This window comes from Cydia pomonella, chromosome 28, assembly GCF_033807575.1.
Source record: "Cydia pomonella isolate Wapato2018A chromosome 28, ilCydPomo1, whole genome shotgun sequence".
Classification (NCBI taxonomy): Eukaryota; Metazoa; Arthropoda; class Insecta; order Lepidoptera; family Tortricidae; genus Cydia; species Cydia pomonella.
In genome coordinates this window covers 978,649-1,005,474 of record NC_084730.1, presented here as the reverse complement: position 1 = coordinate 1,005,474, position 26,826 = coordinate 978,649, and the positions used below count along the sequence as shown (strand labels likewise).

At 38.6% G+C, this 26,826-nt stretch overlaps 1 protein-coding gene across 3 annotated transcripts in view; it reads right to left on the bottom strand.

The window, feature by feature from the left end:
• The window catches only part of LOC133532952 (choline/ethanolamine kinase), a 45,758-nt gene extending 20,902 nt beyond the window's left edge, over positions 1 to 24,856 (bottom strand). Inside the window, exons 1-3 of one of the 3 annotated variants that reach the window (XM_061871837.1) lie at positions 24,698 to 24,856; positions 13,291 to 13,412; positions 6,073 to 6,217 (exon numbers count right to left, since the gene is read on the bottom strand). In XM_061871837.1, coding sequence (XP_061727821.1) covers positions 6,073 to 6,217; positions 13,291 to 13,412; positions 24,698 to 24,706 — 276 coding nt within the window. In that variant the 5' untranslated portion in view covers positions 24,707 to 24,856. The other 2 variants (XM_061871839.1, XM_061871838.1) reach the window with 2 other exon arrangements.
• Positions 24,857 to 26,826: the final 1,970 nt, after the last annotated feature.

The following is a 26,826-nucleotide window of genomic DNA, read 5'->3' as shown; positions in this document are numbered from 1 at the left end:
TTACGTCATAGTAAGCGGTTGGTCAATATAAGCAGTCATAATAAACGGATTCCACTGTAAATTAATATATAATAATAATAATTCAGCCTATATACGTCCCACTGCTGGGCACAGGCCTCCTCTCGTGTGCAAGAGGGCTCGGGCTATAGTCCCCACGCTAGCCCAATGTGGATTGGGGACTTCACATACACCTCTGAATTTCTTCGCAGATGTGTGCAGGTTTCCTCACGATGTTTTCCTTCACCGAAAAACTAGTGGTAAATATCAAATGACATTGAAATATGAAATGAAATGAATATGAAATGGCCGAGTGGATATGACGTCCGACTTTCAATCCGGAGGTCGTGGGTTCAAATCCTGGCTCGTACCAATGAGTTTTTCGGAACTGTAAATTAAATAAATAAATAAATATTATAGGACATTATTACACAAATTGACTAAAGTCCGGCAGTAATCTCAATAAGGCACTTAGACAACGATATATATAATATATAAATATGTATAAATACTTAAATACTTAGAGAACACCCATGACGCAAGAACAAAATCCGTGCTCATCACACGAATAAATGCCCTTACCAGGATTTGAACCCGGGACCATCGGCTTCATAGGCAGGGTCACTACCCACTAGACCACACAGGTCGTCTAACTGTAAATTGTAAATAATTTATATCAAGCAATTAAGTCTGCGATCGATAATTCATACACACGATATTATTATTATTATTGTATCTCCTTGGATTTCACGGGCCTATAAATCCCGGTCTTTTGATAGGCTTGCATGGGGATATAGATCCAACACGTAGAGGCCTCTTGGAGAGCTTTAATGTCATGTAGAACGCCTGCTGGAACCCGTTCACGGGCGCAACAATAGACACCAATGAACCGGTCGCAACAGGCATTGGGACTATTGTAGTAAAGTGAACAGTATAACGGTCTATGGATTGAAGTTTGGGAGGACAATGAGACTGGGTTATTGCAAAGACGTCCGGACACCTGCCATAACAATGTTTTCACTAGTTATCGAGGCAGGCGGTGACTCGCCGCCCACTAGATGGGCCCCTGAAAATGCCGTCCTGAAGACGACCAGGAGCAACACCGGTGTGAGCGGCTCAGGGGTGTCGAGAGGTGTACGCCGCTTTCTACCCAGTGGCTGATAACAGCCACTGTGCCAACTCGCGTCTTATGCAAGTTTTCACTTCCACCCCTGAAGCATTTAGCTCTAACGACTCCTCTCTGGACGGCCAATGAAGGCAAGCCAAAGCTGAGAGTCCTGCGGGTCCCCTTGGGGTCCACTCCGACCGACGAAGACACGCCGGAGACGGAGACCCTGACCGACTCTCGGGAGTACTCGGGTCCGTGGGGTCGTTACTCCCCAACAGCTCGCCACAAGCTGCCCTATTATTATTATTATTATTTAAACTTTATTGCACAAGTACAAGTATGACGTACAATAGGCGGACTTAATGCCTTAAGGCATTCTCTACCAGTCAACCACTGGGCCAAACAGAAATTTGCTAAGGTGGGTGCAGTGTGAAAAAAATATTCCAAAATTAAATACTAAGTCTAATACTACTAAGCCAGTATACAAACTAATAGGTAATATATATAATACTTTTATAAACTACACAAATTATCATTATAAATACATATATAAATTAATTACATAATATACTATACAATATACATAAATATACTTCTGCATGTGTGCGGGGCAGGGGGGGGGGAAGTCCCACTAGACAGTATCTAGCAGGTGCTTGTAGAGAATTCGTTTGAAATTCAGCTTGTTTGGGGCTTGTCTAATCGTTAGAGGAAGCGCATTCCAAAGACGGATAGCTTGAACAGCAAAAGAAGACTTTAGGAAACCAGTATGGTGAGGGAGAACAGAGAGTTTAAGAGAACGGGCAGAGCGCAGCTCGCAGCCTGGGCGGGGGGTCATAAAGTTGAAGTTACATTTGAGATATTCTGGAGTAGAGGGCTCGAATAGGATAGAGAAAAGTGAGGAGAGTATTCGAAAGGAACGGCGCTGATACGGCACGATAATGAACGTATGAAGGCCCTTGTCGTTGAGTTTCATTAATCATTTCTTGCGATTCGTGTTTATGTATACTCGTCCAGCGATTTAATATTAAAGAGCCATAAAAACATAAAGATAAGCTAATTAGTTTATTGTAAAAATAACGTAAATTATTTTATATACATATCAGTGGCGGATCGTTCAAAGAACTCGATTCCCACCGGCTTGTCTAATTTCAGACCGTTGAGTACTTTCACGATCGGATCATGAAGAAAAGGAAAGTAAAATTAGTTCCGGGTTCCCTACGAATATTTGTAACGCGCCGCCACTGATACATATAGTATCTGGCTCTAAGTGTGTGCGAACAAATGCTTAAGGCAAATTCTGCGCATCTTTTGGCCTAACTGGATCACAAACGCTCACTTATGGAGAATAACCGGACAAGCACCCGTAGATAAGGAGATCCAAACGCGCAAGTGGCATTGGATTAGGCATATCCTCAGGAAGCCTGACACCCACCTATCCAAGGTGGCCCTGATCTGGAAGATACCCGGAAACATGGTCGCCCTAAATCTACTTGGCGCCGTTCCATGGAGCAAGTTGGGTGGATTGGGGATGGGGTGGAAGGAGATTACCCAAGCTGCCCAGGATCGGAGTCAGTGGAAGAAAATGGTTCGAGTCCTACACCCCAGCAGGTAACAGGATGAAAAGAGGAGAAGATGTGAGAATAAAGTCCGGACTATTCCTGATGGTCGGGAATTTGGAATCTCGACACAATGCGAATTTTAATTCGTTTGTGGTGAGCATTCCGACTGAACGTCCAGCGACCTTCAACAAGGAGGAGTTTTGGCCGAAGGGTGTCAAGTTCAGGCGGTTCCGTGGCCGGCTCCCTGACTGCGGGGCTGCGAAATGCATCGCAACCATTATGTCGTCATCGCAACCGACGCTAACGCAACATGTGTTACGATTGATGATATAAGTGTGAGGGAGATAAGGAGAGCAGCTAGCAAACTCAAACCGCGCTCGGCAGCAGGGCCTGACGGTATTCCACCTTTTATTGCCAAGGACTGTGTTTCGGTTCTTGAGAAACCGCTACTCTACATATTTAACTTGGCTTTGAAGCAAGCTAGGTATCCTTTGTGTTGGAAAGTCTCTAGAGTAACCCCTGTGCCAAAGGGCAGTGCCGGCTCGGATATTACACAATACAGACCTATTGCAATACTCTCAGTATTTGGTAAAATATTTGAAACTATCATAGATGTTCGTATTAATCAACAGATTTCTTCTAGTCTCGATGAGGCTCAGCATGGTTTCCGTAGCGGTAGATCTACTACTACCAATCACGTATGTTTTGTGGACTATGCAGCATCAGCAATGGATCGTTGTCGACAGATTGATGTGGCATACTTCGATTTTAAGAAGGCTTTCGATCTAGTGGACAATGATCTATTGTTGCAAAAATTTGCAAAGCTTGGATTCACGCCTAAGCTTATTCACTTTTTTGCCGATTACTTGCGAGATCGCAGTCAGTACGTGAGGCTCGGTGGGTTCCAGTCAAAACCATACTATACACGGTCAGGAGTAAGTCAAGGTAGTACACTGGGACCTACCCAGTTCCTCGTGATGATTAACGATTTACCAAGCGTGGTGAGAGCGGCTACCTGCCTTATGTATGCGGATGACTTGAAGCTTTGCTTAGAAGTGGGACATAGCGGAGATTGCATTAAGCTCCAACGTGATATTGATGCCGTTGCTGAATGGAGCATCAAAAACAATTTGCACTTCAATGTTTCCAAATGCAAAGTCATGACCTTTTCTAGGGTTAGATCACCCATTACTTCTATATATGTTCTCCAAGGGGTCCAGCTTGAGCGGGTTCATGAAATCCGCGATCTGGGGCTCACTCTAGATGTACAACTTAATTTCCATAAGCATATTATGATCATTTGTAAAAGTGCATCTAAAACTTTAGGTTTTATTATTAGGATGACATATCTATTTCGTAACATAAGGGTAGCGCTGATGCTATTCAACGCATATGTACGCAGCAAACTAGAATTCGGAGCTATTATATGGGACCCTTATGAATCAAAGTATATCACTATGATTGAGAAAATACAAAAGAAATTCGCAAGGTATTTATATAGCAAGTGTTTTGGCTACTACCCTTATCTATATCCCTCCCTGTTCGTATCGGGGATGGTAGGCCTCGACACACTCGAAATGAGGCGGAAACTATTGTTAATGGAGCATTATCATGGCATCATTAGTAATAGGATAAATAATTCGTTTGTGTTGGAGCGAATGGGCTTGCACGTCCCAGCATGGCGAGGGTTGCCTGAACTGACGCTGCCGCCGCGGCGCCGTCGCCGCTTGTTCGCGTGGCTGCGCGCGCGCACCCGGCAGGCTGATAACGCTCCTACGGCTAGGGCACTGGCGCTACTCAATATGATGGCTGTTGAGGGTCATGATATCGATATATTTGTGGATAATGCTGGTGGATTTCGCAGAAAATGTTACCACTTTTTAAATATTTTGTATCTCTGACGATTGTTTGTATAAATTTGTATTTATAATTTTAATTTGAGAATTTTGTGTTATTTTTTTTTATGATAAGTTTAAATTTATTTATTTTATTGTGCTTCTGTCTGTTGAATTTGTCTTTTATTGTTAGAAGTTATTTTTTTATTGGTTTATAAATTATATTGATTTTATTTGTATTACATTTTTGACATTTTTATATTACAATAACTTGACATTAGAATTAAGAATTAACATGTAAACGACTTGGTGACTACTGTAAGTTTATTATGTGTCTAAATAAATAAATAAATAAATGTGATTTATAGCGTTTAGTTTTAAAATAGTACATTACGATACAAGTGCGAAAAATAGGAAATTCGAAACGAGTGGCGATAAATTAAAACACGACCGAAGGGAGTGTTTTAAATCGACACGAGTTGCGAATTACCTATTCGCACATGTATCGTACAACGTTTTACAGTACATATGGCCCTTTAAATGTTCGACACAGTAACGTAATATGCTACTTCTCGCACTAGTGCTATAAAGTAGCCCCATATGTACTGTAATATATTGTTACAATATGCATGTTAGTTATGGGCCTCTAGTTGCCTGACATAAAGGTTTTCATTTCATATATAAAAAACTAACGTAATAATAAGGTTCAATGTCAAATGAAATCACTTAAAATTGCAAATACAATTATAAATATTGGAGAGTAGGTTTGCAACTAGGGCTTGCAACATCCGCTCATTTTTCGTATCCAGATATTTCGAATATTAATTAATTTACCAAATTTTGTGTTGTTTCCTTATGTTGGCTTGTGGAATTTACTTTTAAACAGCGAACGAAAAAAACATGGAAGACTAGCTTCAATAGTTATTTGTGTCCCAAGGGAGAAAAAGTAGGACATTGCGTGCCGCGTGTAAAATTGTCACCCGACCTGAAGGCGAGGATGGCAAACACGCGGGATGGAATGTCCTACGATTCCTCCTGTGGTGCGCACTATTTTTCTGCTCGACGGAGGCGGAAAGCGGCAACTTCGTTTAGCGCAGCGGGAGCAAAGTTGACGCTTTCCGCCCGGAAGGCAGAAAACAAAACAGCCTAAAAGTGGCCCCACTATTAAAACACGCAATACTCATAACTGACCAATTGCAACTCGTCAAAGATTAGGTCTGTTTTCTTCGACGAAACTTCGTTCGACCGTGATTAGTCAATTTAAACCACCCAAACTTTAAATTTCAATTTCAATTTCAATTTTTTATTCATAAAATATTCATTTTACACGTCAAATTTATAACAAACAACATTCGTAGTTAAATAGGTACATATTTATATTATTAAGTCAATAAGTAGTGTAGGTACATTTTGTTCACAATCATTCAGATTACAATATTATTATTTTTTATTACCTGATTACATGTGCATTTTTTCTTTTATTCATTGAAAATTTATTCATTGAATTAAAATTTACTGTTTATTTTTTCCCCATTTTTCATTCCTTACTCGTTAGATATGTATATGTAGGTACCTTTTTAGGTTCTTCTCCAGAGAACGACCTGCTCATCACTCCGGCCATGTAACTGGTGTCTTCCACCGACATGGACTCCCGCAGCTTGGCCTTGGATATGTCATCTGGCAGCGCCACGTAGTACAGAAAGTTTGACAGCCCACCGCTGTAAAAAAAATGGATTTTAATTTATTTCATAAATTCATAATAGTACATTACAATTTCATAAGTTAGGTAGTTAGTTAGTAAACGTCATATTTTCATAGAAGTTTGACATGAATTATGACAATCCACACATTGCCACTGCGAATGCCACGCAGAGTTATTTTATTCCAAGACTATGGTTCGAGTCTATGTACCGGTTGAGTCTATGTACCGGCTGAGTCTATGGTCCTAATCTATGTACTGGCTGAGTCTGTGGTCCGGTCTATGTACCGGCTGAGTCTGTAGTCCGATTTACGTACCGGCTGAGTTTATGGTCCGAGTCTATGTACCGGCTGAGTCTGTAGTCCGATTTACGTACCGGCTGAGTTTATGGTCCGAGTCTATCTACCGGCTGAGTCTATGGTCCGAGTCTATGTACCGGCTGAGTCTATGGTCCGAGTCTATGTACCGGCTGAGTCTGTGGTCCGATTTATGTACCGGCTGAGTCTATGGTCCGGTCTATGTACCGGCTGAGTTTATGGTCCGAGTCTATCTACCAGCTGAGTCTATGGTCCGAGTCTATGTACCGGCTGAGTGTATGGTCCGAGTCTATGTACCGGCTGAGTTTATAGTCCGAGTCTATCTACCAGCTGAGTCTATGGTCCGAGTCTATGTACCGGCTGAGTCTATGGTCCGAGTCTATGTACCGGCTAAGTCTATGTACCGGCTAGTCTATGGTCCAAGTCTATGTACCGGCTGAGGCTATTGTCCGAGTATATGTACCGGCTGAGGCTATGGTCCGAGTCTATGTACCGGCTGAGGCTATGGTCCGAGTCTATCTACCGGCTGAGTCTATGGTCCGAGTCAGCTCTGACTCTAGTTTGTCTCTGAATTAAAAAAACAACGGATGCGTGACATGCGCGGAAAACTTTACATTACCGCCATTTGACGTTTAGTTTGTCTTTTAACTAGTTTGTAAGTATAAGAAGCTTGTGATATTGATGTAGATAAAGTAGTGTATGTAACTGTACATAATTAGGCATCCCTTTCATTATGTAGCAGTCGCATAAACTACTATTATTGCGTATACAGACATAAGACTTGCGGTCCGATTCGAACTTTAAGATACGTCAAAAATTTCCTAAAGATACGATATGGATTGGATATATAAGTGTTAAAAGTGACGTTTTTGTTTGAAGAAACGATACTATATTAAGGCCAAAAAAAATTAGCCTTTGTATAGGAGGTTGGCTGACTTGTACGACCAGTCCCATAACAAACATTTTTTTTCGCGTCGGAATTATTTAGCGGCGCTGTGCACTTTTTGTGATGGGGAAAAAAATTTTAAACTCGTGTCAGGTGTCACGTGACCTTCAGATTGAAAATTCGTAAGACGGACACGTGATATCATGGTGACGGGCAAATTGAATGTCATCTAAGCATAAAAATCGTATCTCATTCAAGTGTAAGCGCTGGTGACCTAGCGGTAAGAGCGTGCGACTTGCAATCCGGAGGTCGCGGGTTCAAACCCCGGCTCGTACCATTGAGTTTTTCGGAACTTATGTACGAAATATCATTTGATATTTACCAGTCGCTTTTCGGTGAAGGAAAACATCGTGAGGAAACCGGACTAATCCCAATAGGGCCTAGTTTACCCTCTGGGTTGGAAGGTCAGATGGCAGTCGCTTTCGTAAAAACTAGTGCCTACGCCAATTCTCGGGATTAGTTGCCAAGCGGACCCCAGGCTCCCATGAGCCGTGGCAAAATCGGGACAACGCGAGGAAGAAGGAAGTATCTCATTCAAGTGTGACATTTTATTTTCTTCATAATCAAAGTGCTGTCATAACGGTTAAAGAGGTTTAATCTTTGTTAATTGTGTTGTATTGTATCTTTGTGTTGTTGGGTGTCCATGATTCTAGATACTCAAATGTTTCCTTACCAAAAAGTTAAATAACAGAAAAGAAGCGTGATTGTTTTACTTAATATGATGGTGAACGATTCATTAACATTTACTGATTGTATAGGCTGTAGTCCCGCTCACGTCTCATGAATTACTCTGTATATGTTAGGTATATATTAACACTAAAATTCCCATTTGAAAATATCTTCCACACTCAAATTTATTTACGTAGGTATTATAGAGAATTATCTCTTTTTATAAAACTACTACTCAATTTCTTCAAAATAGGTATCAAAAATGCACAACGTTAATATTCAAGTTTTCACTTCTGCCGGCACTCCCGGAGTGCAACCCGATTTTTTTTTACTTTTTCCTTGTACATGATACCGAATATGCCCTTGAACGAATCGCCTCTATTTGTGTTACACCTTGTATAGGGAGCGTGCATGAACTGTAGGAGGCAGCACAGGAGCCGTCAGATTTTTGTCGCGAGGCGTAAATGTGATGTTTACTGTTCCGATGTAGCCCAAAAGATGGCAGAACCTACTATGCACAAGAAAACACGTGACGTGTAAATGTACATGTTTATGGTTCCGATTCAGGCCACAAGATGGCAGACCCTCCAACGCACGCGGTCCCTATAAAGTTACTGGCCTTGAAACGGTCAAAGTCAGGGTGACTTGACCAAAAGCTTTAGCTTTTATACGTTTTCGCGTAAAAACTTAAATTGAACTTTTTCGTGCAAGAAATGCTATTGTTATACTAGATCGATTTTCCTGGAAACGTAATTTTCTTGCGTGAGTTAAAACCAGTTTAGTTTTTGCACAACGCAATGTTTACGTTTTTCGTCTGGTTCTAATGTTTACATTTTTTGTGTCAAAACGTGGAATGTTTTGCTAAACCTGTCTACAGCAAAAAAGATAATCGATTTCATTATTATGATACGTGATATTAGTTCTATCAGAATCTTTGTATTAACTTTACCGCTTTACCGCTTCGTCCACAATCTCATTTCATATATACATACTCGTACATATAATCACGTCTATTTCCCGGAGGGGTAGGCAGAAACCTCGGATTTCCACTTGCTACGATCCTGACATACCTCCTTCGCTTCCTTTCATATCATTCCTCATACACGCTCGCCGATTCAGGGTACTCTTGACCTGGCCTTTCTTCAGGATTTCCCCGATTTGATCAGAGAAAGTCCGCCGAGGTCTACCCCTTCCAGATCCCTCTTCTACTTCTCCCTTACACACTCTGTTTGTTAGCCTTCTTTCACTCATTCTTTCCACGTGTCCAAACCATCTCAACATACCTTTCTGAATTTTTTCCTATTTCGTCTCCATCAACCATAAGACCATAAGATCGTTTCTATATCGTCCACTATTCTGATTCGTCAACAAGAAATATTCCTACATCGTCACTTTCCTATTTTATCCACATTCCTATGTGGTCCATAGCGCTAACTCGTCCACATTCCTCTATGGTCCACAGTGGTGGCATTAGTGGAGGTCAAAATCACAGGCCAACAAACTTTTCAGTTGGAAAAAACCAATACAAAATAAATGGAAAGTTCAGAAGTTGTCTTATTTATAGAAACAAGTCAGGATAATGGATGGTAGATACAATAATGTTGACGAGCTTGCACTGTGGTCAAAACAGGAATGTAGACGAACTGGGTTTGCAGTATTTGTGGGTGGGTAGTAGTTGTAGTTAAATTGAGGGGGGATTTAAATCTTCTCGGGTCAGAGGTGTAAGGTTAGAGCCGGCGTAGCTTACACTAAAACAAACCAAACTTCTATTCAGATTTTCCATTAGATTCTACGTAATACAGGGGGACGGGTCTTACATAATAATTGTAAACAAATAAATTTAATGTTTAAAATACGTAATAAGAAACCTATCATAAGAAATTGAATAAATCAAGAAGAAGAATACGAGGAAAGAGGAAAATAATATATTCATGCATGAATAATAAATAAATAAACCAAAACGAGTCTTGTTTGTTTGTTATGACTCAGATCTGAGCCTTAACAAAGACCCCTTGCATCCGCTTATAATAAAACGGTCCGTATGCCATCTTGCCAACATCGTTGTATAAGTATACGAAGCATTTCATGAAATTGTCTAACATTGTCTCGTATCTCGTGTCTTGAAAATTTTCCGTATATTTGCAAGTATTATGTACTCCGGATCCATGGGGTTCCAGCGTGCAAGTTTTTTTGCAGAAATCGTGAAGAGTCTGGCTGACGTAACTGGTGACAGTGGTGACCGAAGAGCGGCTTTTTCGCACAACGTATCAGCATTGCGATACGAGGAAATGCCGCCAGCATCCTTGGTACAATGTCTCAAGGGCCTATTTTAAGCTGGTTATAGTAACACCACTGTATATATAAAGAAAGAAATAATTTACATTTATTTATGACAAAACAAACACGGATGACAAAAACATGTTGACAATACAATGTATAACATTTAGCGCAAAATGCCATAAAAGGGTCACAACTCGGCATGTAGCTGGCAAAGCCAGCGCTATCCATTATGTATACTGTTATTGGAAATAAAATATGTTTATTTCTCATGTAACATATATATAGGTATATTTTATTTTATTGGAGTTTATTTTTCTGTGAACGGTCAAAAAATGCCTAGAAAAATAATCACCGGCTTTAAACGCCGAAAAAAGTTCTAATACATAAATAAAAAGTATTTGACGACCGGTTTGGCCTTGTGTGTGGGGACCCTGCCTACGAAGCTGATGGTCCCGGGTTCAAATCCTGGTAAGGGCATTTATTCGTGTGATGAGCATGGATATTTGTTCCTGGTGTCATGGGTGTTTTCTATGTATTTATAAATATTTGTATATTATATATATCGTTGTCTAAGTACCCTCAACACAAGCCTTATTAAGCTTACTGTGGGACTTAGTCAATTTGTGTAATAATGTCCTATAATATTTATTTATTTGTACGGGACAGATCGTGGAATGTTTCATACGCACACAAGGAACGCATTTGGCATAAGTGTGTCACCGGAATATACCCAAGATAACGTTATCGACACCCGACAATAGAACGTCTAAGCGAACGTATTTTTTCTACGCAGTTTAGAGATATGATTATGGATGAATCAACTTTAAAGAGGCATTCATTGCCATGGTTACAGTGTTAGTTCTCCAAGAATACCCCTTAAAATCCTTAAATTTATTTCAAAGTCGAGACTGAGGGGCCTTGGGTTTTGGAGGCGAAAGAGTTGGGGATTTCGGTCGGCGGAGGGGCCCACAGATCTCATGGCTTGGCAATTGAGCGTGGTAACGCTACCAGTATGATGGGGACATTTGAGCCAGGTTCGATTCGTGACGGTTATATTATTTAACTTGAACTATTATTTAAAAATAACGATGCCTGTTGCAGATATCATCTTGGTTTGTTTAGGACATCTTGGTTTGGTTCGCAAATAAATTATTATGAATTATGAATTATGACTTAGCATGTTGCTGCTTAGCATTTGTCGCCACCTGACGACCTGCGTTGTAGATATTTTGCATATTAAGTAGTTTATTAATAATTATAATAATAATAATTCCGCCTATATACGTCCCACTGCTGGGCACAGGCCTCCTCTCATGTGCAAGAGGGCTCGGGCTACAGTCCCCACGCTAGCCCAATGCGGATTGGGGACTTCACATACACCTCCTCATTTTTCACGATTCCTCACGATGTTTTCCTTCACCGAAAAGCTAGTGGTAAATATCAAATGACTTTTCGTACATAACTTCCGAAAAACTCATTGGTACAAGCCAGGATTTGAACCCGCGACCTCCGGATTGAAAGTCGGACGTCATATCCACTCGGCTACCACCGCTTAGTAGTAGATTATTACAAGCTTTTATTTAACTTGCCCTGTTAGTATGTATGGGACAAATCTTGCAAGTTAAATTAGACCCACTTCCCGGTTTCCGATGAAGCTGATTTTCATATATAAGTCGGGTGACAATGCAATATTATGGTACCATCAAGCTGATCTGATGATGGAGACAGGAGGTAGCCATAGGAACTCTGTGATAAAACAACGCAACCTAATTGTGTGTGGGGTTTTTAGAATTGTCTGGAAAAAAGTACAATCAGCAATAAAAGCTTGTACCAAAAATTAAATTTTTGCCAAAAACTTATTATTAACGTTTTCTTTTGGTCATTCAATAAATAATCAGAATTTTATTTATTTACCAAATATTTTATAAGCCTTTTCCAAACCTAATAAGCCATTTATTAAACATGTTAGTAGAATGTACATTTCATCTAACAACCCGCAACTGCTGGATCAATTTCTATGAAAAAATAGCTGAGAACCATTGCGAGCAGACTCCATTTTGTAAAAATCTGCTCTTTACCAAATGATTTAAGGCGTTTTTGACATAAACTGTATTTTGTAGCATATAGCGTAGGGATTATTTAAAATTTAATAGATATGAAATGAAATGTTATGTACTGTAAAGTTTTATTTTGTGAAATATTTTTAGTTAATTTAAGGTACTTGTTTGTATTGTGTGAATATTATAAATACGCATGTATACGCTCATCCGTACAATATTAACTTATTTACTTCTAATTCTCATGTAAGTGAATTGTAAAAATATCTTATGAAAAATAAAATCTTTAAACCTAAATAAAGGTTACATAACAGTATTTTATGCAACAGTTGTATAAGAAGGGTCAAAAAAGGCGAGTGGCGTGAGTTACAATGTGAGCCGGAGCCGAAGGCGTACGCGAACATTGTAAAGGAATACGCCACGAGCATTTTTTGACCTACTTATACAACGTTGCATACAATACTTTTCCTACGAGACAACAAAAATAAATCTTAATTTAGGTAAACAAAGCAAAAGTATATAGCCAAGACGCGCGAGCATACCTTGTTACGCGCCCGGCCCGCCACAAGTGCTGAAACTGACCCGATCCGTTTGAAGTCCAGCTCCGAGGGGTCCAACGTCTTCCGGGCTCGATGGAGGTAGTTCCTGTTAATTCTGTCAATCGCCACATTTCGTCCTATGCCACATCAGCTAGAACTGACCTGATCCTCTTGAAGTCCAGGTCCAAAGGGTCCACCGTGTTCCAGGCCCAATGGGGGTAGTTCCTGCAGATTCTGCCCACCATCATATTTCCTCCTCCTATGCCACAACAGCTAGAACTGACCTGATCCTCTTGAAGTCCAGCTCCGAGGGGTCCACCGTCTTCCAGGCTCCATGAAGGTAGTTCCTGCAAATCCTCGCCGCCACGTCTCGCATTTCCTCCTCCGTACCGCACATCTGCAGTTTCTGGAAAGAAACAAGTTCAATTTTTTTATTTATTATAGGACATTATTACACAAATTGACTAAAGTTGCCCACTGGTTCGCCGAACGATATCGGCCTATCAGTTATTCGCAAACGCTGACAATCACGATAACTCGGGCACTCTCGGGCAGAGCTTAGTCGGGCTCTGCCCGAGAGTGCCCGAGAACGCCTGTAAATGAAACTATACCCCCCCCCCCCCCCCCCCCTCCTCCTCCAACTGGCGCTTAAGTCCTTTAGGTAAAATTCCGCCATTTAGATTTTTTTTTCAAAAACGAAACGACAAAAAAAATATATCTAACCACCAAACCCGTTCATAAAATTTCATAAGAATCCGTTAAGAAATCCGATCAGCAGAGAACATTCGGAAGCGTTATTGCCGAAGCCGAAACGAAGATCTTCGCTAACTACCTTGTACGGTCACGTCTGAAAATATCGATACGAAAAACGTGCCAAAAATATGTACACACGACTTCATTGCCCATATATTAAGGTAGTGTATACATATTTTTGGCACATTTTTCGTATCGATATTTTCAGACGTACGTTTTGTACTAGAAAATTTGCAACTACTTTACGAACCTGAGATGAGGAAAAAACCGATAATTTAAAGTGCTAGCGAACACTGAAATACGACCTTTATCTGACTTTTCCAGTTTATTATAGATTAAATCAGTCAAGGCCATCATTAAATGCAAATACCGCAACACAAGCACAGAATAAATAATAATTCTACCGTACAGAAAGGAAACTTCCCACAAAACCGAAGTTTGACAGCGATTCAGGGTCGAATCATGTTGTCCCTTTCTAATATAATGCACTATCCCTTTCGGCCATTTAGGGTTGTCAGAATTCAAGTGATGATCTTATCTGTGGTTGTGCACGCAAGGGGACGTCAAGTTCTGCCAATCATAATAATAGCTCGTAGCAATGCAAAGCCGAACGGAGCCGAGAACGCCCGAACGCTGCAGTTTCCCCACGCTGCCATAAGTAGGCAATTCAATTCGATAATACGTTATCGGACGAACGAATAATTCGTAATAGGTATTTAATAATTGCTAAAATGTGATGTCAAATATGAATTTGAATATCAAAATAGCATCTAGATACTTTTAGCACTGAAAATCGATACAAACTAATAAAGGTCGAAGGTCAAAACAACCACGTCAGATGTAAATATTTGGCGAATGGGCGCTTTCAGACTTTATCGAGGTCGACCACGACAACGATACGACTTATCATCACGATATGGGTGAACCCTGACGAGCATAACTTTTTTTTTTTATACTACGTCGGTGGCAAACAAGCATACGGCCTGCCTGATGGTAAGCAGTCTCCGTTGCCTATGTACACCTGCAACTCCAGAGGAGTTACATGCGCGTTGCCGACCCTAACCCCACCCCCCTCGTTGAGCTCTGGCAACCTTACTCACCGGCAGGAACACAACACTATGAGTAGGGTCAAGTGTTATTTGGCTGCGGTTTTCTGTAAGGTGGAGGTACTTCCCCAGTTGGGCTCTGCTCTAGATCTGGAATGACATCTGCTGTGCTGTGCCCTACCACACAAGGCGAGATGACATTCACATTGCCCATACCTCTCTTTTGGACTACTTCTTTTTTTCTTTCTTTTTTTTTTTCTTTTAACTATTAGAGTCGCCTGAATTATACATTCGGTTACGAATGGGCCTGCTGCAAATGCAAAATCGCTCAAGAATCGTGGAGCCCACTCGCCAGCTCCTAAAGCTCGGTCTTCCCCAAAAACTGAAAGGGAATTCCTAGCTGCGATTTTTCTATATACAGTGTGTCCCTAGCCATTGGACAAAGCCGAAATGTACATATGCATTAGGATATTTAGAACCAGAAAGTATCATAACAGCCGGTGTAGCGGTTTCGAAGAAATTAACAAATTACCATTTTTTACTTTAGAGCAGCTTGTATGTGTTAGTAGCTCCTAAGGTAATATCCTCAAAGAATAGAATGGAATCTTCTTCAACCTTTTTGATCATCTTTTTTATTTATTATTATTATTATTATTTTAAACTTTATTGCACATAAAAAAGAGTACAACAGGCGGACTTAATGCCAATAGGCATTCTCTACCAGTCAACCATAAGGCAAAACAGAGAAACTTCAAGGTGGGTGCAGTGAGAATGACACTAATAAGCTTCTAACTTTGGAAAAATGTCATCATTATCAAATATTTTGAACAAATTGTCAAAAACACTGCCAAAGATTAACTCAGTGTGTTTCTTTTTGTTGTCGATTATTGCAAATAACTTTTGTTCGAAAAATTTATTTTTATCTTTTGTTCTAATTAAAAAAATATTAACATCAGAGCATTCCTGAGAAGCAACTCTATGTGGGATTTCAGGGTTTGTCCAATGGCTAAGGTCATCCTGTATCTCCGCATCGATTTCGATGACGGCGACCTCAGCAATCAAGGGTTTTTCCTCTTATGAGCTCTTATGTGGCTGGCCAGGCCAAACTTGCTCTTAAACACCCTTTCACATTCACAACAGTATAGTTGACCGGCCATGTTGTATGTATACACGTAGGAGGGCTTAGGTATATCCTTGCGTAGTTGGCGTTTTACGTCTTATGTCGCGAGGCGGTTTTCCTCAAACGACTTGGTGGATTCGAAGATGGTAGACCGCCAAGATGACGGTTTCGCAGCGAGCTCCTTCCAACGTGCAGGATCGATCGCACTCCAGTTTAGATGGCGCTTTAGCACGTCCTTATATCGAAGGTGTTGACCGCCGTGCTTCCGCTTTCCCTCTGCTAATTCTGAGTAGAATATAGCTTTAGGCAAGCGGCGATCATCCATTCGGAGAATATGCCCACACCACCTGAGCCGACGCTGCATCAATAGCGCCTCCATGCCGTACATCCCGGAGCGACGCAGAACTTCAGTTTGGTATACGGTCCTGCCACTTAATCCTAAGTATAGATCTTAGACATCTTAGGTGGTACGTGTAGTCTTTTGATATCTAGCTAGTACAGGCACCATGTTTCTGCGCCATATAGAAGGACTGGGATTATTAGGGCCTTATCTTTGTCTCAAGCTTGATATCATGGGACCTCTAGACACGATCAGTAAGACGTACAAACGCTCTCGACTGTTTCCTCCCTGTATATACACATACAATACAATAAAAATCCTCTTTATTGCACAACCTAAAAAAAATTTACATGGAAACACATATAATACATGAAGATAGAGGTTAACAACAGGCGGCCTTATCGCTACAGAGCGATCTCTTCCAGGCAACCAAGGCTAAAGATTAAAAATAATCGGGCATATCAGTATTTACTTGAAGAAAGTACTATCGGTTATCATTAATCTCCGTAGCGAACGAAACGCAACTGCTTGCTTTTTATCGACATGGTTGATATGGCACGCGCCTAAAGTACCTACGTTTCTCAGCGAACGGGCGGAGTCGGGCCGCGTCGGAGCGCATTTTCAATGTGCCTTTACATTATGTATGGCAGGAAGGCTCGGAAACCGGTTAAATGTCCAAACCGTTATCATGTACTTGGCGCAAAACCTTTTAATTTCGGTTTCGCTCGAAAACCGGTTTTCAAACGAACAGATCTTGTCAAATCTCGCCCGGCGGTGCGCGAACTAACGCTCGGAAACCGGTTAAATTTCCAAACAGTTATCATGTACTAGGCGCAAAACCTTTTAATTTCAGTTTCACTTGGAAAACCGTTATTTTTAAACCGGTTTTTATAAGAACAGTTCTTGTTGTCTTATATGGGCACCAAGCGGATATCCATTGCAGAACTGAGATATTGGTATTTTAATCAAAATGTCGTCACACTTATTACTTAGGCAATAGAGACCAAGTAAGTAAATTAAATGTTTTAAAAAACAGGTTAATACCGGTTTATTTCTTTTATCCTCCGAACTTTTATAAGAACGCGAACGTTTTATGAAGTTTATGGTAACCTATAAAAACCGGTTTATTCGACGAGCGACGCAACGGCCGGTCGGCCTGGTGGCCACGTAAACGACCGGTTTGGCCTCGTGGGTAGTGACCCTGCCTACGAAGCTGATGGTCCCGGGTTCAAATCCTGGTAAGGGCATTTGTTCGTGTGATGAGCATGGATATTTGTTCCTGAGTCATGGGTGTTTTCTATGTATTTAAGTATTTATAAATATTTATATATTATATATATATCGTTGTCTAAGTACCCTCAACACAAGCCTTATTGAGCTTACTGTGGGACTTAGTCAATTCGTGTAATAATGTCATATAATATTTATTTATTTATTTAAACATAGACACCGACATAGGAAGAAACCGGTTTTTATTGTTCTAAACCGGTTAATCTGGCAAGAACTTTATGGAAACGTTCTCCCAAAAACCGGTTTAAAACAGTTTTACGAACGAAACCTAAATTAAAAGGTTTTGGGCAAAGTACATGATAACGGTTTGGAAATTTAACCGGTTTCCGAGTCGACTTACTGTATTCATGTAAATTAGTATTTTATACAATCGTGATATAATAGAGAGCTTTTCAGTCGAGTACCGTGTTTAAGCAACAAAGCTTGCTGAGTTGCCTAAGTAAGGTACGAGATTGAAAAGCTTGATTATACCACTATTGTATACAATACTTTTTCGACGCGTCATTTAAAATAATACTTTTTTACTATAAAACCTAACTAATTCATGAAAATTGGTAAGTATCTCAGTAGATAAAAATATGTAGTACAAAAGACATAAACGCGCGAAACTAAATCCTAATTCAACCCTTACAGTCGACGAGTAGAAAAATAATTTTTCAGTATGTCCTCAGCTTGCCGATGATGTTCCGTAGAAATTGATAAAAAAATTTAAAGATCTTCATTGTACTCACGTATATGCCACGTAATATAAGGAAAATAAATACAATTAAAACTATGGAAAAACCCGCATCATTAAAGCGGTACCCACATGACTGTAATAGGTATAGTACTTGTAGTACGTTAGTGATAGTAATATTTTGTTTTGTATTCTACTATCAGCTTTAGCTTGAAAGCATGATTTATTGTAAGTACTCTGTAAATATTAAAATTTCTGATAACGAAAAAATACCTTTTGTAAACTTACAATGATTTTTTGGAGCTAACGTTTGACTGTAACATTTGTCACACCTTATAAAACAGTTCCCCGCCGCGTTTTTCTATGTGTATGTATGTTCGCGATAAACTCGAAAACTACTGAACTCATTTCCATGCGGTTTTCACCTATCAATAGAGGGATACTTGAGGAAGGTTTAGATGTATCATTTGTGAAGGTTTTGTGTTACACGTGAATAGCCAAGGCGGGTCGCTAGTAATACTTAAAGATAATTAAGTTAACAAATACTTATCTGAATAATTTATGTTCTATCCGTCACAATACTCACAATAACATGAATTATATAACCACTTTAACAGATAAACACCTGACATGAATGAACCACGATAAACGATGTTTTTTAAAGTCTGTTTATTAAAAGGGTACAATCCTGAGATTAAAATAAGTAACTTTCTAAAAGAAACCGGTATTCTAATTAATTCCATATTAGAGATAATCATTGATTTATTTTTATCTGATAAGGCGCCTGCGAGCGTGTGCACTTGCCTTAGGGCCTGTTTACATATTGTTTACTGTTCAGTATGAGCAAAGAGAATTAAGAAGACCAAGAGTGCTCACTCCATGCCACGGTTTTGTTACAAAAAATACTACTATTATCGTAGTCTACATCTAGCGTCAACTAGCGGAACTCTCAGTACTGCTACTCGACAATAGACGTCGCGGCAAACAAAAAGTCTAATGCTCAACGATTTTCAGATAATAATATCACGAATTCACGATTGTATAAAATACTAATTTACATGAATACAGTAACTCGACTCGGAAACCGGTTAAATTTCCAAACCGTTATCATGTACTTGGCCCAAAACCTTTTAATTTAGGTTTCGTTCGTAAAACTGTTTTAAACCGGTTTTTGGGAGAACATTTCCACAAAGTTCTTGCCAGATTAACCGGTTTAGAACAATAAAAACCGGTTTTTTCCTATGTCTTTGTTTACGCGGCACACCATCTGGCCGGACGACCGTCTCGTCACTTGTTGAATAAACCGGTTTATGTATGTTACAATAGAGTTCTTAAAATGTTCGCGTTCTTATTAAAGTTCGGAGTAAAACCAAAATAAACCGATACTTACCGCTATTTTAAAACCGGTTATCATATAAATAAAATAAAATCCTATAGCCATAGCACCCGGATTTTTTCATATGAAACATTTAACCAAAGTGAATATAAGATTAAGTGATATCCTGATATCATAATGCTAAATACAGTTAATATTGTTTTCTTTCTACAAATAATTTAACTTTCCACATAATTATCTTATCTATACTGACTAACACAAGCAAGATTTCCTAAGCCAGGCATGCCATTGCTCATTCAGTATAGATACTCCAATCCAAGATGACAAACAGTGTAAAAGAATATATACATACAGGTGATCAATCCAAAACAGTCAGTATGGAGAAGTCAGAAATTATGAGAGATAGCCACATCTGTTCTTAGGAATCATGGCTTTGAATTTAAATTTAATAATAAAAATACAAAACACAACAATGCATTCGTTACCCAAAATAATTAATCTTTGCAACCGGGTACATGGTTACCATTTTGAACATTTACTGAAATAAATTAATTATCTTATTGTTGGGTTTTTCTTTCAATCCTTGTGACTTAAGATTCGTATTATCAACAATAACAACGAAAAAACTCGCAGAATTTATACCTAACATTGTTTACATGACTTCGAGCAGGTTCGATTCCCTGTTATGTATGAGAGATTTAAAAAAAAGATTGAATGTTATTATTATTAAATTTAAAATCAAACCCATGTTTCCTAATAACAGATGTGGCTATCTCTCATAGTTTCTGGCTTCTCCATACTGACCGTTTTGGATTGATCACCCTGTATATAGACCACAACCTCATCGCTTATACAGAATGATACACATATCTTGGACAAGTGATATGACCTCAAACCTTGACACAACAAAAAGTGGACACTAGAATCGGTAACTCATGGAAAAGATACTGGTCACTAAAGTGACTAAAGGAAATAGTGAAAAACAACCAAAATACCAACAAATATTAAGTCCAAAATTTTTAACACTTAATTCCTTTTGACAACCAGTTTGGCCTAGTGGGTAGTGACCCTGCCTATGAAGTTGATGGTCCCGGGTTCAAATCCTGGTAAGGGCATATATTCGTGTGATGAGCATGGATATTTGTTCCTGAGTCATGGGTGTTTTCTATGTATTTAAGTATTTATAAATATTTATATATTATATAATATCATTGTCTAAGTACCCTCAACACAAGCCTTATTGAGCTTACTGTGGGACTTAGTCAATTTGTGTAATAATATCCTATAATATTTATTTATCCTTCCTTGCCTCACATATGGATGTCAAACATGGGCCCTAAGTATCAAAGAAAGGAAAGCTCTCCAAGTTTATTAAAATAGTATGGAAAGAAGCATGTTTAATGTACAACTTAGAGATAAAATAATAAAATAATAATAAATAATAAAAAACAAAAATATGGCGGACAAAAAATGAGATGGGAAGATGAGTTCAGGCAGGTAGCTGGGGCCTTGCAGAGAAGACAGGCTCTAGACAGAGACATGTGGAGGAATATGGGAGAGACCTGTGCCAAGGGCAACCAGAAAAAACATCTTCCGAGAAAGGCTAGCAGTAAGAAGTTTAGATTAGAGATACAACATATAGTTGTTTGACCGGATACTGGTTTTTCGGTCTGACCTTTTCACAATTAAATGCCCTTACCAGGATTCGAATCCAGGACCATCAGCTTCATAGGAAGGGTCACTATCACTACCCACTAGGCCAGACCAATCGTCATGCGATTACGATACGAGATTTTATAAACAACAAAATTTCTTGTTCTCATATAAAAACATCCATATCCGGATTTTTAAAGGAAGTAGGAAAATGTATCAACACAGAAAGTAACTGACCATGAAACTCAGTGTTCACAATGTATACAATTAACAATAATATAAGTGGAGGCCGAAATACGGAATTAAAATGATAAAAAACACAGATAGTACCGCTAGTATTGAATGAAAAACGTAGCTGCAGATTCTCAACATTGTATCACAAGGTTACATCATATTGCGTGCTAAAAAATATGAGGAAACCTTCAAAAAATGTTGAACAATTCCTCGTATCTACTTTAATATATAGTAAGTTATAAGGGAAACATACCCGATAATTACTTTTAGTCATAACTTTGTAGGTTTTGTAACATTGCTTCACTTTTCTTGATAGGTTTCTAATTGGAAATGACATTAAAACTAGTTAAATTCGGTAGAGCAAATCCAAACACAATGAATGTAATTGAGACAGGCAATGCACTGCTCTGTAGTATTTTTTTCCAGAATCCACTGAATTCAGTGTTATCGATCTGTCGACAATGACGTGATAACAGTGTTGCCCGGATAATAAACTTGCTCTCCCGAAAATGGTATTTCTAAAATAAAGCGTAGTAAATATTGTGCACGTGCACTCTATTTTTTGTTATAACTTGGCATATCCCTATTATAATTTGATATGTCATCTTGAATAACGTATTACAAGACATACTACTATATTACCTAATCAACGACATGCATAATGTTATTCTTGGTATAATGGTTGTAGGATTTATTGTTATAAGTCATCAATGAAAAAAAATAGGTAGCACAATGTTAATAACCATGTGTTAGTTATTTTTAAAGTCAGACCAAGGGAAGTCTTATTTTGTACAAGTGTTATTTTAAACGTCAAACTTTTATGAAATTATGACGTATAAGTACTTAAATAACATTTTCCCTGCGTGTGCTATCAAAATCGCTGCAGACTTGTTTTGATCTAACTCTAGGATTTTTCTTAGTGCCTAAAATATAATTCGCAGTTAGGCCGACTAGATTGTTTTTTTTTTTATTATATCGATATGACACTGTCCAGGGCGCAATTTTAGAATTTCGAGCCTCTGAATTTGAAGTTGACATTAAGTGGAAAAAAAACGCATATGACCAATTTTCACGACTACTTTCGCATGAACAGTAAACACGTATTTTTGATATCATTCGATAGATCATATTTATAGGTAGTACCTATATCAGGGCTTGCGGGCGCTTGTCACTGAGTGCTAGTAGTCAGTGGCCTCCAAGCGACAACCCCTACAGCCACCCCCGCGATCACCCTGGTACTACCAACCCCAAAGAAGCGGGCGGCCGACCGCCCTGTATGGAGATCTTTTGTCATTAAACAATACTGATGATTTTGAATCCCTCCGACTTACGGAACTAGATATCAGACGGGATGAGCTGACCCGATCAGCAGCAGCTCTTAGGTATAATTACAACAATGGTGTCCTTACGTGCCCGCTGTGTGCACGGGTCTTTGTTAATAAGATCGGCTACGCAAGCCACACGCCACGCGGGCACATGAAAGTCCTTAGCAGCGGAGTTGAAGCAGTTTCCGTGGTCGAAACCGGCCGGGACAGTATATCTACATGTATACTACCAACCCAAATACTACCTAAACCCACGACCACTTCTGCTATCACCCCGAAAATCACTCCATTGCCACAATCACTTCCCCAACCACCCCTAATACTATCCCCACATCCACCCCCACTACCACTGCGCAGATTTTCACATTATTTTAGGCTTTTCAGAATTCAGTACGAGAATACGAGTAGTAAACACCACTCGCTTTTCAATTTATATCACTCGCATTTCAAAAATATCAATAGATTTTCAAGTAAAAGAGTGATACAGAGCAGATAATGCAATTTCTCTTCCAAATCGTTATTTTTTCTAATCTTGTCATAATGCGGAAAACATATACAACATCATGTTACTAACCGCTTTCCGATATCAAGTGCATTAAATTTTGTATTTATCGCAAGTCGCAAGCGTGTACATACGTCATCGGTAGGTCCGGTGGCATGATTCAATGCAAAACATATTACGTTGGCGAGGGATGGACGATAGGCTATCTGACGAGGCCTCTACTTCGCGAAGTTTAGGCTTGTTGGCTAAAGATCAGAGTGAGAAAATTCCTATATAATTAAATACATATATCGCATACATTATTTGATGACTTACCTGAAACCGTAGCAGTAGGTAATATTCCTAGGAATGCTCTTATTTGTATTATTTTTTTATACAATTTTAACTTTTTAGTAACAAAAATACCTATATTGCAAATAATACTTGATAACTCACCAGAAACTGTGGCAGTAATATACTTATGAATCATCGATATACATCGTGTATTTTAGATATAACCGCACACTTAAAGTAGACGTAGGTTTGAGTGCTATAAAATGATTCAGAAGGTTTTTTTTTTAAATTTCATTAACACTTAAGTTTACAAATGTAATTTATGCTTATCGTGCAATAAAGTTAATTTAATTTAAATTTAGTATTTTAATTAAATCTTTTTTTTTTCGAACGGCAATATAATTCGTAAATCGTGGCCACTTGTGACAGTTGTGACGTCGTATCATTATATGCGTCGTTTTGAGTTAAAACAAAGTAATGAGTGACACATTGCTTTTTGAATTATTTTATATGGAAAAAGAAGACGCATTTTTTATGAAACCTAAAAAAGTGTGTTCATTAGGGCCTAAACTAACTAAAACTAAAAATACAAGCTGTAGAATACTTGTAGAAATGCTTTTATTTAGCATTAAACCTTTTTTTTATTCTCAGTTTTTTTAATTTCACGCTATCGACCATGTCCAGTAAAGAATAGTTAAAGATTACAAAACAATGACTTCCATTTTCAAAGAACACAATATGCCGCCGTTTTTAACTGTTTAATTTTTTCTCCACCTATAGCTATATCGATTCGTATAATCGGTATAATTCGTTTTAACGAGTACAATTTTTATGGGCCTTAAGTACAGTCGGCAATAAATGTGTTTTTTTTTAAGTTTTTGGCAGAAACTTACTTCAAATGTAAAAGCTAAATAGGTTATAATGTTTTACTCATTGTCCTAAGAGTAAACAATCCTAGAAATATATATAAATATTTCGACTCTAGTTATCTTTTCTTTTGAAAAAAATATCAGACACTTTTCGTGTTCGATTTAAGAAAGAAAATAAAGGCATTTCCAAGGATATCTGAGAAAATACATTTCCATACTGCACACCACCAAATTCATTGATACACCGTAAAAAGAACAACTGTTAAACATTTACCTTCGCCATAATTGAAAACTACTCGAAAATAATGGATTTAACTGTTATTTTCACTATTAATTTAATATTACAAACACCGATTATTTAACGATTCACATACGCGTGCGTTCAATGTGAGTTATAAATAGGTACTGAGCTACTGAGTGGGCGAGTGAGCGAGACACTACGAAAAACCAATACATCCTATCGTTTGTGACTGACTAGGGTTGCCATACGTCACGATTTCTCCTGACATGTGGGGATTTTTGGTCTTGTGTTAGGATTGCAGGAGGACTTGGCCAGTGTCGAGGTTTCTTTGAAATGCTTAACTGACCACTAGCAGCTGGATAAAAGTTTGCAGTTAAAGGGCCAAGGAAAGGGAAGGTTGTCCGAGATATAAATCGTGGTGCGTTTAAAGGCTAGTGAATCTTGTATTGTAACCCAAAAAAGGTTTTGGAATAAGAAAGTAAATTTATAATGGTTTTTATTTAACTTTTTTTTATATTGAGTTTTCTTTATATTTAAGACATTTCTTTTTTAAAACATTTAAAGTATTAGAATCTTTAATAAAACTTTTCGGTTGAAGAAATTGCCGTCCAGAAAATATCAGAATTTTTAGGGTGATGGTCAGAATTTTATTAAGATATATTTTTTTTCTTATGGCAGCCCTATGATTGACAGATACGTAAGCGTGAGCAGGACGGACGCAACGAGTGCACCCGACCTCTTCCGAAGCGCAACCATTAAAAAATGGCTGAACGTGAATATACAAATAAGGTAGGTATTTGACTGACAAGCCAAATCAGCATCTTTTTCGAACTGTCAAAACAATTCGCCACGATGGACGTTTGTATGAAACACAGACATTATGACTCACGGTCAAGTTATCTACTCATTATAGTTCTTTATCTACTAAGTATAAATTGTATTAAAGTATAACTGCGGTCTACGTTTTCCAATACAGTGTGTTTATTTAGTAACCTGCAATAATTTACGGGGTGAATATATAGGTCATACTGAGCAACTTTTACTATTATGGCCAGACAAACGTAGTGATTATATGCTCTTTGGGCCAGACCAGACCAGACCATCAACCACATCACTCTGGAGTGCCCCCTTACTAGATACACAGGCCATGTAGATGATTTTAAGATCCTATCAGAAAAAGCGGTCGCGTACCTAGGAAGGGCGAAATTCTAATTATAAGTTTATCTATGTACTTAATCCAGTGACATACATATGCCATACGATAAATAAATAACGGTGGGACCAATCCCGAAATCACGAAAAAAAAATACTTTCCCATACAAAACTTCAAGATCAGACAGCCAAAATGTATGAAAAAGCCATTTTTTTTCCGATTATCGGGTTAGTCCCTTTGTAAAAGTTGCTCAGTATGACCTGTAGATTCACCCCGTAAATTATTGCAGGTGACAAAATAAACACCCTGCATTGATTGTTACTATTGTTAGTACTTAATTTCATTAAAATAATATTTTTGAATACTGGCAACAACACATCAAACACATGAAACACAAACACTGGGACAAATAAATGTTATTTAGTTCTGTAATGCAGGGATCGGAACCGGTTTTTTGCAAAAACATCGAAATAACCATATATTTCGGTTTATTTTATACTCTAAATGTAGGACTCAGTTGTGTTTTCAGATAACGACTTCGTATTATTAGATTGCCTAATTAGAAATGAAGTAATTAACAAAGAACGAAAAAATACCGTTTTCGTTCCCATACAAAAAATACCGGTTTCCGATCCCTGCTGTAATGATGTTTAACGTGAATTGATAAACATGAATATAGATCACATAATAGGGTTGTTTGCATCTACAAGTCTTAGGGCAGAATTGTATCCCAATAAATTCTTTTGGATTATAAGAACATGTTACTACTTTTAGGGGACCTGTAATGACCATATTTTTGTAAATATTGAATTTAAAATATCTTTTGGCACACGTCACGTGACCAAACTCGAAACGTCTTTGAAGATTCTGATGACGTCACAACTCTTGGATTGACACTGTTGACAGTTACGCGATAAACAACAAATGACAAATATCAGTTGACAGTTCGTATCTTCTACGTGTGTATGTAGTTATGTGTCAAACCGTAAACTGTGACGTCACACAATTT